Genomic DNA, 15612 nt, shown 5'->3' with positions numbered 1-15612 from the left:
AGGTGTCCCCGGCTCGCGGGGGGCCGCTGGGACCCCGAGTCCCGGACCGGCTCGCAGTGGGGCAGCTGCGGCCTGAGCTCTCGGGAGAGGAGCGGGGATGGAGGCGTACGGGAAACGTGGTTTTGGGGAACCATGGATATTTCACTCCGCGTAGAGTCCCCTCCGGTAACGCGACCAAGCACCGAGGGCTTCTTCCTCCCTCCGGGGCCTCCCTGCCTGTCCCCACTTGGAACGAACAGCCTGCAGTGCCCGCAGCTGCAGCGCGAGCCGCGAAACGCGCGCCGGGAGCGCAGCCCGGGCGGGACTCGGGAGCCGGGGCGCCCCCCCCGCGCTCCAGCGCCGGGCCTCTCGGCGCGGCCTCCCTCCGCCCTCCGCCCTCCCTCCGGCCCGGCCCGGCCGGGGGCCGAGGCGGAGGGGCGAGGCGCGGCCCCGCGCGGCCGCACCGCCTCCCGGGGCCCGCGCGGGCGGAGCCGGCCCGCGTCGGCCGGCGGCGGCGGGAGCAGCGCGGCGCGGCGCCGCGGGCGGCGAGCTCCGCATTCGAACCTCCCTCGCAAAGACAGTCTCCGCCCCACAATGCACCGCGGCGGGCAGCCTTTGAAAAAGCGGCGCGGCTCGTTCAAGATGGCGGAGCTCGACCAGTTGCCTGACGAGAGTGAGTAGCACCTCAAAGCACCCCCCCTCGGCCCGCCCGCCGCCTGCCCCGCCGCTGCCCCGGCCGGGACGGGCGGCCGTGCCGTCTGCCGGGCAGGTGGGCTGACTGCCAGCCCCACCGTGGTCCCCGAGTCCTCCCACTCCGGTGCTGCCGCCGCGTCGCCGCCTTTGTTATGGTGCCTGTGTGTTGGTTTCTGGGGTGGTGTGAGCGCCAGGGCCGGAAACCGAAAGCCCGGGAGTCCAGCCGGTGCCGGGCGCGGGCGGTGGCTGCGCCCCCGGCCCGACTCCGGCCCCCGGCCGAGGTGGGGGAAGAGCGGCCCCCGGACGCGGGGGCTGCCTCCGCCGCCTGCACCGCTCTCCCGGCGCCGAGAGCCGCCCGCCGGGGTTATGTAACTCGCCTGTCCCGGGGCCGGGGGAGGGCTCGGGCTGGGCACCGGGTGGTCACAGCCCCTTCTGCTTGCCCCCGCCTCTGATCTCGTCCTGTCACGGCTCCTGTCTCTACGGGCGCTTGTGATCTTCCGTGTCTCCCCCCACCCCCAACCGGTGTGTCCACCCCTGGAAGTGTTTCCGTGTCAGAGCATTGGCCCCTTCCCCTGGCACCACAGGTGGCAGCGGACCTTCCCGGAGGTCATGCGGACTGGGTACGCAGCGTTCAGGTAGCCCCCATCCCACGGACTTCCCTCTGAATGTCTGTGTCGCAAGAATCACCGGGGTCCCTCTGCACATGGATGTGACCAGCCCAGCACATGTACGGTAGTCTGCCTGACCCCTCCTGCGCGTTGCCTCCCTTGCCCATGTTTGCTCGCCCTGACGTCTCAGACATGTATGCTCACTTGGGTTGAGTAAGTAAAAGCACCAGTTCCGTAGTTTGAGGACAATGGAACTTAATTTTGTAATTTAGAGTATTGCATAAATTACATAAAACGGCAGATATTTTATTTTAGTTAATTGCAAAAAGATGCTGAGTGCACATTCACTATTCAGTGTATGTATACATATCATTTGTGAGAGTTTTAGTGTAACGAAAACAAAAGGCTCAATCACTGTTAAATCCGTGCACAAAGCAAATAGACTTTGAAAAATGAGAGATAAAGATACTGCCAGGTCTGTCTTCTTCATGAGGTCAAAGTAAAATAAAAGTTCAAGTTGCTAAGCTGGTGAAAAGTTGTATTAAGGTTTTCTTGTAAATTTGATGTAGGCCAGCACTAAGTCCCAAAAGAACTTTCCCAGTGATGGAAATGTTCTCTTTGGTGACGTCCAGTAGGGTGGTCACAAGCCATATGTGGCTATGGAACACTTCAAATGTGGCTAGAGTGACTGAGGAACTGAAATCTTTAATTTCATTTAATTTTAATAAATTCAAATGTAGATAGTCACATGTAGCTAGTGGCTACTGTATTGGTCAGGGCCCAGCTATAGCCCATCCATGAGTTTCATTGTTTCTTGTTTGTAGAATATAGTTGATTGTGATTTAGGGAGATCCCAAATAATGGTGGGCCTGCTTGTCATCTAAAAAAGTTTTTCTTATCCTTGCTATCTTTGTCATAAAGATGTCTTATCACCTTTTAGAAGTCACAAATTACTAGAGCTATTATTTTGGTTACTGTGGTTATTCTGTTGAAATGAGAGGTATTTTAAGTGGCTTTCTTATTACTGTCATTAGGAATATTTGCTTCATTATCAAACATTTATTGAGAACTTACTGTGGTTCTTTGGTTCTTTGCAGGGCCTTGGGATTTATACTAGGGTTCAAATTCCAGCCATATTCTCAAACTATATAACTGAATCATTTACTTTACTCTGTGACATCTCTGGTACATTGGTGTGTGTGTGTTTGTGGGGTGTGTGTTTTGTTTAGCTAGACTTCAGTTTTGTTGAAACCAGGCATTCATTTTCTTACCTGGTTTGTTACATCAGGGACATAAATAGTTGATTTTATGGAATTGAATGTAGAGTAATACAGGCATTATTAATGAAACTGGAGTAGGGTCTTGAAAAGGAATAGTGATTTCAGTCTGATACTGGAAATAGTAATATGTTTTTTGGTAACGTTTAGTCAAGGAGGCTAGCTAATATATTAGCCAATAGCCAGTACAATATTATCAATAATAAAGAAGCTACCATTTTTTGAGTACTTACTGGGAACCAGATGCTGTGCAAAGCATATTACAACTATTTGTTCATTTAATCCTCGTTTCAATTGATGTAAGTACTCGATTTTATGTATGAGGAAAATGATGCCATCTTGAACTCAGGTGTTTCCTCGATACCTCTTGCATATTTCACATCTCCTTTTAGATGCTTCCGAGGCCCCTCAAGCTTCACAGGTTCAAAATCTACCTCATAATTCCACCCCAGAACAGAGATACGTCCAGTGGTTCCTGTCTTAATGAATGGTTCCACTGTGCGTGCAGCTGGCAGGGAAGAAACCTAGAGATTATCTTTGGCATGTCCCTGTCTTTCACATCCCATATTTAAGCCTTTGCTAAGTCTTTGTAACTTTTACCTTCTAAATGTCTATTAATTCTACCTACTTCTTACCATTACCCCAGGCCAAACTGTCGCCATCTCTTCTCTACACTAATCCCTGCAGCCTCCCATTAATCCAGCCCCCTCCTCACATGCACACAGCCAGAGGGATCCTTTCAAAATGTACGTATGTCATCTTCCTATTTAAAACCCGTTAGCATGCTCTCATACTATAATCTGAGCTACCTGAGACATTGAGGTGGGAGGATCACTTGAGGCCAAGAGTTGGAGACCAGCCTGGGCAACATAGTGAGACCCCTCCCCCATCTCTAAAAAATTTTTTTTTAATTAGCTGGGTGTGGTGGCACCCACTTCTAGTCCTAGTTACTCAGAAGGCTAAGGTGGGAGGATCATTGAACCTGAGAGTTCGAGGTTGCAGTGCGCTACGAGCGCCACTGTACTCTAGCCTGGGTGGACAGAGCGAGACTCTGTAAGAAACAAAACCAAACCCTTCAGTAGCTACAAGACGCTTTGTGGTCTGGCTGCTTCCCACCTCTCCAGGTTAATTTTTTTTACCATTCTTGCTCTCATTCTATCCCTTTGGGTTAAATTGGACTGTTTTCATTTCCCGTACTCACCAGGCTCTCTTTTCTGCACGGCCTTTGCACATGCTGTTCTCTCTACCTGGAATTCTCTTTCTTCCATTCACTTCCAATGAACTTCTGCTTATCTTTTATGTCCCATTTTACACTTCATCAGAGAGCTATGTTGCATCTTCCCTGCCTAGACTATGTCTTCTTTAAATCTTTTCATACCACTTTGTAACTTCTTAGTGGCAGCTGTCAGAGTTGCAGTTTTACATTTGTTTGTGTGATTGTGTGGTGAGTAGCCCCACCAGGGCACGTACCCTGTTTTTCTTCATGGTTGCATTCCCAGTTCCATGTATGACACCTGGCTTACCTCTCTGACCTTTTTTCGTACCTCTCTTCCCTTGCTGGCTACTCCCCAAGCACAATGCTCCCACTCCTTGATGATGCTGAACTATTAATAATTTCTCAGGACTTTTTAACCTGCTGTTTCTTCTGCCCAGATTCATTGCTTTGATTTCCTGCTTTCTCAGAACTAATTCTTTTCAGATGTTACCTCCTCAAAGATGCCTTCCCTAAGTGATATCGCCCTATTTATTTCCTTTATAGCAATTACCACGAGGTATAATTATTATTTTATGTACTTGTTTATTAAATGTCTCTTTTTTTAATTTTTTACTTTTGAGACAGAGTATTGCTCTGTCGCCATGGGTAGGGTGCAATGGTGTCATGATAGCTCACTGCAACCTTATACTCCTGGGCTAAAGCGATCCTCCTGCCTCAGTCCTTCACCTAGCTGGGACTATAGGCGTGTGCCACCACACCCAACTAATATTTTCTATTTTGGGTGGAGACAGGGGTCTGGCTCTTGCTCAGCCTGGTTTCCAAATCCTGACCTCAAGCAGTCCTCCCGCCTCAGCCTCCCAGAGTGCTAGGATTACAGGCGTGAGCTTTCGCACCCAACCTGTTATATATCTCTTTCTACTAGAATTGTCTTGTTCCTGGGGGTAAACCTAGCCCCTAAAATAGTGCTTATGGCAGGCATTCAGTAAATACTTGTTGAATGGATGAATGAACATACCTGGTTAGAGCAAGATTCTAACTTAATCAGATTCACCTGCCTGTAAGATTCATTTTCTTAATAGTTTTTTTGACTGCTCAAAATAATACAGTAAGCACCATATCAGAATTAGCCATGTATTATGTGCGTTGTTCTAAGCACTTTTACGTATATTAACTAATTTAATCCTCATTTTACAAATGAAGAAGCAACAGCACAGAGAGATTAAATAACTTGCTTAAGGTAACACTCAGGAAAGTGGCCGAGCCAAGATTCAGACATAGCTAGTTTCAACCTAGAACAAGTTCTCTTAACGACCATGCTATACTGCCTCCCAAAAAAGGAAAAAAGGTTAAAGGTGGTAGGTCAGAATCCCCAAGATACGGTCCCTGCCTTCATGGAACAGGAGTGGGTACCGTGTGGCTTATCCCTTTTCCTTCAGATCTCTACTCAGTATCACCTTTCACAGCACCTAGTCGTGAGCACCTCACTACGAATAGTCCTCCTTTCCCCCACCCCCACCCTGCCTATTCCTGTTATCCTGCTTTATTTTTTTCCCATAGTGCTTATCATCACCTGACATGTGTATTTGTTTGTCTCCCTTCACTGGAATGTAAATTCCGTAAGAACAGGGACCTTGGCTGTTTTGCTGCTGTTGCGTCCCCATTGCCTGGAGCAGGGGCTGGCGTGCAGCTGGTGCTCTGTGGTGGTCACTGAATGAGGGATTAGATTACTACGTTTTCTCAAATGAGCTGTGTATGGATGTGTGCATTGTCTGCTGTTACTGCTTGTTGTGTTGTATTGTTTGAGGCATTTTAGGAAGATTTTTTGCCATTCTTCCCCCTCCCCCATGACTCTCCTGCCTTTGGTCATTAAGCTTCAGTTCACCCTACAGACTCTGCTCTCCTGTGTTGTTAACCATTCTCCACATCTAGGCAAGAAAGTAGCGGGCAAACTAGAGTGGCCTTAATGCTAGCAGGCCTGTCTTACTGACCTGTGGAGGAAACGTCAGTTGAGGTTTAGGGGATCTGAGATGCATATGGTTTAAGGATTTGAGATGAAATGTTCCATAGCCACAACTGCCATACTTTTTCTGTTGCTTCTCCTTTATAGTCTGTTTTCCATTTATATAAGTTGTCAGTCATTGCTGCTTTTACTAAACACCAAGGAGGATTAATCTGTCTTCTCTAATTTTTGTACCTGGTTCATGTTTTTTTTTTTTTTTTTTACTTCATCTCCTGAGATCATCCTTAATTATTATTTTTCAAATGACTTGGACTTCTTTGCAATACACCCAATTCTGAGATTTTAAATTTAGTGCTCTCCCTCTCTCAGAAAACTTCTTTCCCTATTGATTCTCCTGCTTCCCTGACCCATAGATGCTGTCCTTTATTCACACCAGGACCTGTATGTAGCCCAGTGTGTCTCAAAGTGTGTTACCTGCAACAGAATCCCTTAAGTTATTATTTATTAGTAGAACAGGTTCTGCCTGTATGAGGAGCTTCCTGGTTATTCTAATATACACTAAAGTTTTATCCCGTGGACCCCTCCAACTTTATGCTGGCCCCCCTTGGCTGTTCTGAACGTCCTTTTCCAGCTTGCATCTGTTAAGTGGCGCACATCCTTGCATTCTAGACTTTCAAGGGACTTACTGCTGCTCTGACAGTCCCTGGATCATTCCCATTGTCTGTTTTCTCCACTACGTTACCACTTCTAATCTTTGCCTCAATAAACCTCAGTTCCCTTTCTCTGTCCCTCCAGCACCGGAGCACTTCTGGTGGATCCAAAATTACTTCTGTCTCTATTCTTCCTCTTTTCTCTCTTTCTTCGTTTTCCTCTACTGGAATGGCCTCCACTTCTTAAAACTTCAACAAGACTCCCATGTGTTTTTCTTCAGTTCTTCCTTACCCTGTCTGAGTTCTGGTCTCTAGCTCAAATTATCTGCTATTAATAGTTATTTCTAATCGCACCCACCGTCACTTGAAACTCAACATTGCTAAAACTAAAGGGATCATTTTTACTTCCAAACCAAGTTTTTTTTCTCACTTTGATTATGAAATAATTATTGATCTGTTTTATTTTTAATTGCAGGCTCTTCAGCAAAAGCCCTTGTCAGTTTAAAAGGTAAGAATTATAGCAGTTTTATGTGTACCGTAGCTTGAAATTTAATTCATTAAATTAATTTGGGTATAGTGTTTTCCTTTTCCTTCTAAGTTACGATTCATCGTAGCTTTTAAGTATTAGTTTTCACCGATAACCTTAAATTCATAATGCTTTTATAGGAGAATTGATTCTCAATTGTTAGAAAGTAAGAAAATCTTTTCCCTAAAATTATTAAGAACTTTCTAACTAAACATTCCAGAAATATCTTATTTAGATTTAAAGCATTTATTAAACGGCACTGAGCTATATATTTGCTTAATAGTTTATTTTTAAGAATTTTGCCTTCTAAGTTATAATGCAAGTTCCTTGAAATAAAAGAATGATAGTACTTTTCTCTTTCTGAGAAAAAGTTAGACATGTTCCTTGGTTTTGCTGTTTCTTTTGGTAGGTACATTAGGCTAGTCTTTTAATATGGTCTATTTAAAATTTTACAGCTTGATTAAGATTCTCCTGGGTAAATAAATCTGGAACCAAGCTAAATATTCTTGAAGTTTCTGTAGTACTTTTAGTCTTTAAAGCTACTGTGTTGTGCTTTGAATTGGTGAGTTACCAGATTAAATCCTTCTGACTCGAGGAGACCACTTATCTTCTAGAATGCCCCCGATTTCTTTGCCTAGCAGGATCAATTCCATCCCACCTCTTTTCTTTTGTGCCTCTTAAAATGTATTCCATCAATGTTTTTCTCCATTGTTTTTCTCTCATTTCTTTTTTTTAAAAAAATTATACAAGTAATGTAAATTTCTTATAGAAAAAATTAGAAAATGCTGATGAGCAACTAGAAGAAAATAAAAATAACCATCTTGTATGGATTCATCCTGGTTTTCTATCTCTCTCTGTATGTATAAATATATCCTTTATAAAAAAATTAAACTCCTCTTTATTTTCATAATATATCTAATCAGTTACTTGATTGGATTTTTCCTGGTTGTGCAGAACTCTGAAGACATTTCTTTCAAGTAAGAAAAACAGAAACACCACACTAATTTCATTTTCATATGTCAAGGGCTTCACATATTGAAGCAAAAAACATTTGGAAATATGCTCAGAACTCAAGGTTAGAAGGGGCTTTTTCCATTTTTCCATTGCCCTGCTTTCAATCAGGTAGTTTTTGGCAAATTAGAGTGGAGACATTATTAAAAGCCAAAAGAAAGAGAAAAAAGAAGCTATATGTTTTAGTATGGAAATTTAATACTTTCAAGATGTATTGCTTTATCAAATTATTTATAGAATTTGACAGAAAAATACAGAAGAGATTTTTCATTTATAATAAACTAATTATGGTCAGTATATTTTTTTCCATGTTGGTAAATATTTCACATATATTGCTGTTATTAAAAAGGCAGTGTTCATAGAATGAAATCCTTTGCACTAAACCTAAATTTCATTAGTATTAATTATTCATTACAGAGGGAAGCTTATCTAACACATGGAATGAAAAGTACAGTTCTTTACAGAAAACGCCTGTTTGGAAAGGCAGGAATACAGGCCCTGCTGTGGAAATGGTAAGGAATGAGCTTTTCTTACATTTTAGAATAATTGCAGCTAAATTGTATTATTGGCATGTTTAGGTTCTTATACCGCAGTAAAAAAAATTTACAAGTTTTTTCCCTCAACCTCAAGCGTTTAAATCTTTAAGTGTCATTGAGCACTATTTGATCTTGTTTAGGTAAATTATCTGTAGCCAGTGATAATCCGTTTGTCATTAAGTGTTTGTTAAATAATTGTAGTTTGTTTAAATAGGAAAAACAAAACCAAAAACACTGCAACAACCCCAAATCATACTTTTATTAGTTACGTAAAAAATTTACATGGCTCTGGTTCCTGCAGAAAGATTTGTAAGTAAGTGGTGAGGTATTAAATTCTTGTATAGCTAAAAAAAAAAAAAAAAAAATCCTTGTGTAGGTCAAGGGTAATTGCCTTTGGAGGTGGAAAGCAGAGATGAGCATATAATTGGCGTGACTAGCAATTTTAGGAACTCTGTTTCTCCCCTGCTCTGCCAGGAAGTTCTAGGGGTCAGTCACGAAACAAGCCCAGAGCTGGGACAGACAGCAGCAGTGACCGTAGCCTGGCCAGCTGGCCCCACTACGTGAGGGACTTCCCGTCACCTACAGGCCCTTCCTCCTCTCTGCCTGTGGTCGGGGAAGGCAGGTAGAGTAGAAGGGACTTCCTCTCAGGGATATAGAGTCCTGAGACTTCGAGTGGGTTTTATCTTAAGGGTCCGTGGATCCAACTGGATGCTACCCGTACGGTGTTAGCCCTCCTCACCCGTCTGCTTTGCAGATAGGTGTGCAGGTCTGTCTTGAGTGGTGGGAGAAGGCTTCGAAAAAGGATGTGGGTCTTACTGGGATATTATTTCTGTTGTTTCTGTTAATGAAACCTCTGAATATAGGGTGGACTGCACAATTTTTCATATTACAGACCCTTAAGTGTATGGCGTACTTTTGGCCTTTAAAAAATTTTTTTTAGTTCTCCAGGTAATTATTGAGGATCTATCATGTGGATCTTGTTATTTTTATTTACAAATGGAAATTCATAAATGACATTTTTTGACAGCAGATCTAGGATAATATTATATATATTTAGGCTTACTCTTCTCGAGTGATATAGTATCTTTGGCCTGGCCCAGCCCTGTGTCACACACCCAACTGATATTAACCCAGGTGCCAATATAATTTGAATTGGAATTTCTGGAATTTATTTTCCTGTCTGCAGCATCCAAGGCTGCCAGTGTACTAAGGAGACTTGGGTTCTAGTTTTAGTCATCAGCTAGATGTTTCATTTGTAAGCAAATTGCATAAATATATCCTACTGCTTTCTAAATCTAAGATTACTTATATCTGGCTTTGTGTACTTTGTGTTACACATACTTCATCCTTCCATACTGCTGATGTTAACAATCCAGAGTTAGCCCTGTTTTCCAAGTATACAATTGTATTTTGGAACAAAAATGGGAAGCGTTCAGCTTTTTCATTAAATAAAAAATTTCTGTCATAGCCTTTCAGAAATTCAAAACGAAGTCGACTCTTTTCTGATGAAGATGATAGACAAATAAATACAAGGTCACCTAAGAGAAACCAAAGGGTTGCAATGGTTCCACAGGTATGTATGTGCTAAAATTTTATTTTATGTGAAAGGAAGTAAGTAGTTTTCCAACATAATAAAGTTTATGGTATTTATTCTGTTACATTTTGAGTAACAAGTTCTTTTCTTTAAATCAGTACTGCCACTCTGCTTCTGTGTTAGTTACCTAAAACATGTCATTGTTTTGTCGATCAGCTTTAAACTAGAGTAGAAAGCCAGTTGTCAGTCCTACAAATGCACAGTTTTCTTTTACGCATGGAGAGAGGTGGTGGACGTTAAGCACATAGTTTGGAGTTATGCATGGAAATAAGACAGGAAAAAATATTTTACTTTATCACTGAGGAAAGTATGTCGAAGACTTCCTTTATCCAAAAGAGGAAAATATATAGCATAAAATCATATCTCCTGTTTGTATTTTTGGCATCTTTTTTTTTTTTAAATCACAGGGGACATGTAAGAATCAAAGGAATAAAAATTGGATAAGGAATTATTAACTTTAAAAATAATGTAATTTTTCTTGTATCAAATTTATAACTTCTGGTATAGTCATTGCCTACTTCCCTTTCATTATTTTCCAAAAGTGTTATAAAACAAGAGTTTCCAATCTAGTGGATCATAGTAGAGGTGATTTCGTCAAGCAAAGATTTGGCATCAAAGAAAAGCAGGACAGCAATATGCCCTACCAGAAAAAAAGTTCTTACATACCTGATGATAATGTCAAACAGTAAAATGCGTTCATGTTCTGTAGAATGAACAAAAATGTATCTTGAACTTTTTATTTTGTTATTTTTTGAGACAAGGTCTTGCTTTGTCTCCCAGGCTTGAGTGCAGTGGAGTGATCACAGCTCACTGTAGCCCCCAACTCCTGGGCTCAAGTCATCCTCCTGCCTCAGCCTCCCAACTAGCGAGGACTACAGGCACATGCCACTAGTCACAGCTAATTTTTTTTCTTTTTGTAGAGATGGGGGTCTCACTATTTTGCCCAGGCTGGTCTTTAACTCCTGGGCTCAAGTGATCCTTCTACCTCAGCCTGCTAGAGTGCTGGGATTACAGACGTGAGCCACCATGCTTGGCCAAGCTTTTTTTTAAAAAGTTGTCAAGAGCCGTAGGCGGAAGGATCACTTGAGGCCAGGTGTTCAAGACCAGCCTGAGCAAGAGTGAGACCCCATCTCTACAAAAAGTAGAAAAATTAGCCAGGTATGGTGGCTCGAGCCTGTATTCCCAGCTACTTGGGAGGCTGAGGCAGGAGGACCACTTAAGCCCAAGAGTTTGAGGTTGCAGTGAGCTATGATGATGCCACTGCACTCTACCCAGGATGACAGAGCGAAATCCTGTCTCAAATGTCTCAAAAAAAAAAAAAAAAAGAAAGAAAAAGTTGTCAAGTATAACCACATGTAAGCCTCTAAAATGTAATTAAAAATTTGATCTTATTGAAACTAAAATGTAATGTGTATTTCTTGGCTCGTTTATGTGTTGGATACAGGATTGAATGAATACAAGAAATAGTTAAATAACAATTCATTAGCTTGACTTTGGAAGAACTGTGTTGCCAGGATAATCTGGGTGACTTACAGACAGAAAACTGGTCTTTGTGACTGTGAAACCGTCCTGTCCCACCTCTGCTGGCTGCCTTTCTTCCTAGGCACATCATGCCTTCAGGGCTGTTTTACAAAGTCCTTTCTAGTAATGTGGAGCAATTCTGAGCAATGCAGAGCAAAGATAACATAGGACACACATGATGTGAGACTTCTTCAAATATGTGAAAAGTTTTTGTGTCCTCTGAGTTTTCCCTTTACTAGTGTTAACATCCCTGGTTCTTTCAGTCTTCGTTTCCGTAACGTGGCTTGTTCCCTTACCTTTCTAGTTACATCCTCTAAATCTGTTGCATTTTGTCCATGCATATTTAAAGAATACCCCCTAGAGCTGAAAAATTATGAAAACTAACTTTTATTGAGTACTTAGTATGTACTCACAAGCACTTCATATGTATTACTTTGATTTTAATCTTCAACAACCCCTATGAGATAGGTTAATGTTTATTATTCTCCATTTTGCAGATGAGAAGACAGACACAGAGAAGTTAAGTATCTTGCTCAAGATCAAAAAGCTAGGAAGTAAAGGCTAATAAAACAGGCAGCCCGTATCCAGAATCCTACTTTTAAAAAAAAAAAAGAGCTTTATTGAGATATAATTCACATATATAATTCATCAATTTAAAGTATACAAATTTAATGGTTTTTAATAATGCACAGAGTTATGCAACCATCACCACAGTCAATCTTAGAACATTTTTATCACCCCAGTGAGAAACCTGGTACCCAGTAGTAGTCACTCCCCATTTTCCATTTGGTGAATAAGTCCTTAGAAGTGTAATTGCCACAATGAGAGTATTTATATCTAAAATTTGGAAGATGCTGTCAATCTATTCATAAAAATTGTAATAATTTATATTTTCACGAACAATTTAAATATATTTTCCCAACAGAGGGGTCTTTAATATAGTTTTATATTCATTGAGCCACCAATACCCTATTTAAAAATCTGGATCATTAACTCAATAGGAAGAAACATAGCGGTTTTTATGGCAAGAGTATTTTACAGTAATTTCGTTATTCATGCCAAACATCTCCTCGTCACTTACACAATTTTTCTTTTTTTACATTAGAAAGTTAATTTTCTAAATACAGTGTGGTATCCTGAATTGGATTCTGGAACAGAAAAAGGACATTAGTGAAAACACTGGCGAAATCCAAATAAAGTCTGTGGTTTAGCAGATAGCATTGTATCAATTTTGACAAATATACCGTAGTTATGTAAGATGTTGACATTAAGGACAGCTAGGTGGAGGGCTTATGGGACTCTGTACTGTCTTTGCAACTGTTCTGTAAATCTATAATTTTTCTATAATAAAAAGTTAATTTTGACCTTAACTCACCATGCTAATCTATTTCCCTCATCCAGCTCTAATCACTGTGGCTTGATTATCCTCTTAAGACCTTATAGATACACTTTTAAAACTTTATGTATTCTTAGAAAATATATTTTTTAATATATATAGTTTTTTCCTTTTTCTAAATATACATATATTTTGTTGTTACTGTTAGACATAGGGTCTTGCTCTGTCACCCAGGCTGGAGTGCAGTGGCATGATCATAGATTGCTATAGCCTCTAACTCCTGGGCTCAAGTGATCCTCCTACCTCAGCCTCCCTAGTAGCTGGGACTACAAGTGCATACCACCATGGCCACCTAATTTTTTAATATTTTTGTAGAATCAGGGACTCACTACGTTGCCCAGGCTGGTCTTGAGCTTCTAGCCTTAAGCGATCCTTTTACCTCAGCCTCCCAACATGCTGGGATTACAGGCATGAGCCACTGTGCCCAGCCTAACTGTGTATATTTTTAAAATTACATTTATAATATCGTTTTCATAGTATTATGCCATGCATCATTCTGTAATTTAGTTTTTTCACTCTAAAATCTTCTTGGAGAGCTGGGCATGTTGATTGATTGAGACAGACAGGCAAACAGGGTTCAGTATTTCACTTCTTTTTCCTGTTGTGAGATCTTCAATCTTATATAATATCATTATTTATAAATCCTCCTATTTCGGGGCAGTTAAATAGTTTTTAAGTTTTTACTCTTACAAACAATGCTGCAGTGAACATCCTGAGCATTTTTGGTATAAATTTACAAGTGTTTTTTTAGGACAGATACCTAAAACGTGGAATTGTTGTATTATGGGATATGCACATTTAAGGTTTTTAAAGTGGTACTAAATACTCTTAAAAGAAATTGTACTGGTTTATATTTTCTACCCGCAATATATCGGAGCCTCTATTTTTCAAATGCTTGTCAACTCCACATCATTAAACATCCAGATTTTTGCTGATCTGATACAGCCTCTCACTTGGGTTTTTTGAAGAGGTGGGGTCTCGCTCTGTCACCCAGGCTGGCGTGCAGTGGTACAATCAGCTCACTGCAGCCTCGAACTCCTGGGCTCAAATGATTCTCCTGGCTTAGCCTCCCAAGTAGCTAGGACTACAGGTATGTACCACCATGCCTGGGTAATTTTTTTAAAAAAATTTTCATAGGGTATTTTAAAAATAATTTTTTTTATAGAGATGAGGTCTTGCTGTGTTGCCCAGGTTGTTCTCCAATTCCTGGGGCTCAAGTGATCCTCCCACCTCGGCCTCCCAAAGGGCTAGAATTACAGGCATGAGCCACTGTTCCTGGCCTTCTCACTTCTAACAGTTGGCATTTCATCTATGAGTGAGGTCAATATACTTTTCATATGTTTAAAAATTATTTCTTTTCTTTGCTGTTAACTGTTTACGTCTTTTCCCCATTTTTCTATTGGATCATTGGTCATTTTTTTTACTAGTTTAGAATAATTTTTTATATATTAAGAACATTAACCCTTTGGCTATTTACATAGTTGTAATTTCTTTTTCAGAGTTTGTAGTTTACCTTTTGACTTTGTTTCTGTATTTTTCAACATGCAGGATTTAACAAATTTTTTTTTTTTTTTTTTTTTTTGAGAGTCTCGCTTGGTTGCCCTGAGTAGAGTGCAGTGGTGTCATTATAGCTCATTGCAACCTCTAACTTACGTGCTCAAGCGATCCTCCTGCCTCATCCTCCCCAGTAGCTGAAACTACAGGCACACGCCACCATGCCCAGCTAATTTTTTCTATTTTTTTGTAGAGATGGGGTCTTGTTCTTGCTCAGGCTAGTCTCATACTCGAGAGCTCAAACGATCCTCCCACCTTGACCTCCCAGAGTGCTAGGATTACAAGTGTGAGCCACCATGCCTGGCCAGGCTTTAAAATTTTTTAAGGGTCAAATATAACTTTCTTTCCTTTTTTATGACTTCTTGAGTTTGTCATGCTCAGGAAGACCTTTCCTAGTCGAAAATTGATAGTTTTAGAATTCTCTTGTATTTCTTATTTCACTGTTCTGTTGTTTAACTCTTCAGTACATTTGGAATTTATTTTGGAGTAAGGGATGAGGTAAGACTGCAACCTAATTTTTTTTCCAGGGAGCTACTAGGTTGTCCTGGTAACATTTATTGGGTGATCCACCTTTTATACATTGATTTAAAGTGCTGCCTTCATCACAAGGCTAGATTCCTGTATTCATTTAGGATTACTTCGAGGCTTTCTGTCTCTATGTCTAGTATATTTCTATGTGCTAGTATCAAATTGTTTTAACATGACTTCATACTGTTTTAATGTCTGGTAAAACATTAGTACATGTTCTTTTTTTAGTTTTTTCCTAAATATTCTTTTCATATTTATGTTTCCGTATAAATTCTAGAATCAATTTGACAAGGAAAAATATCCTGTTGTCATTTTTATTAGGATTGCACTAATATTATAAATTTATGGGAAATGACATATATGTAATAATGAGACTACCTAAGATCTGGTTCTATTTCTACTTATTCAAGTCCTTAATATTCCTCAGCAGACTTCAAAATTTTTTACCATATCAATTTTGTACATTTCTTAAGTATATTTCTAAGTATTTAATATTTTTTGTTCTTGTCATTTTTGTTATCATAAACAGGATATGTCTTCATTTTATTGTCTAACCAGTTCTT

At 40.7% G+C, this 15612-nt stretch overlaps 1 protein-coding gene across 6 annotated transcripts in view; it reads left to right on the top strand.

The window, feature by feature from the left end:
• Positions 1 to 253: 253 nt before the first annotated feature.
• The window catches only part of LIN9 (lin-9 DREAM MuvB core complex component), a 40636-nt gene continuing 25277 nt past the window's right edge, over positions 254 to 15612 (top strand). For 3 of the 6 annotated variants that reach the window (XM_069484625.1, XM_069484624.1, XM_069484623.1), the window contains exons 1-4: positions 254 to 652; positions 6859 to 6891; positions 8338 to 8432; positions 9925 to 10029. In XM_069484625.1, coding sequence (XP_069340726.1) covers positions 574 to 652; positions 6859 to 6891; positions 8338 to 8432; positions 9925 to 10029 — 312 coding nt within the window. In that variant the 5' untranslated portion in view covers positions 254 to 573. Of the gene's footprint in view, positions 653 to 6858; positions 6892 to 8318; positions 8433 to 9924; positions 10030 to 15612 lie in introns of all 6 variants that reach the window. The other 3 variants (XM_069484627.1, XM_069484626.1, XM_069484628.1) reach the window with 3 other exon arrangements.

The sequence above is a fragment of the Eulemur rufifrons genome, chromosome 11 (assembly GCF_041146395.1).
Source record: "Eulemur rufifrons isolate Redbay chromosome 11, OSU_ERuf_1, whole genome shotgun sequence".
Taxonomy (NCBI): Eukaryota; Metazoa; Chordata; class Mammalia; order Primates; family Lemuridae; genus Eulemur; species Eulemur rufifrons.
Note: the sequence above shows the minus strand (reverse complement) of the source record. Positions and strands in the feature narration are given on the sequence as shown.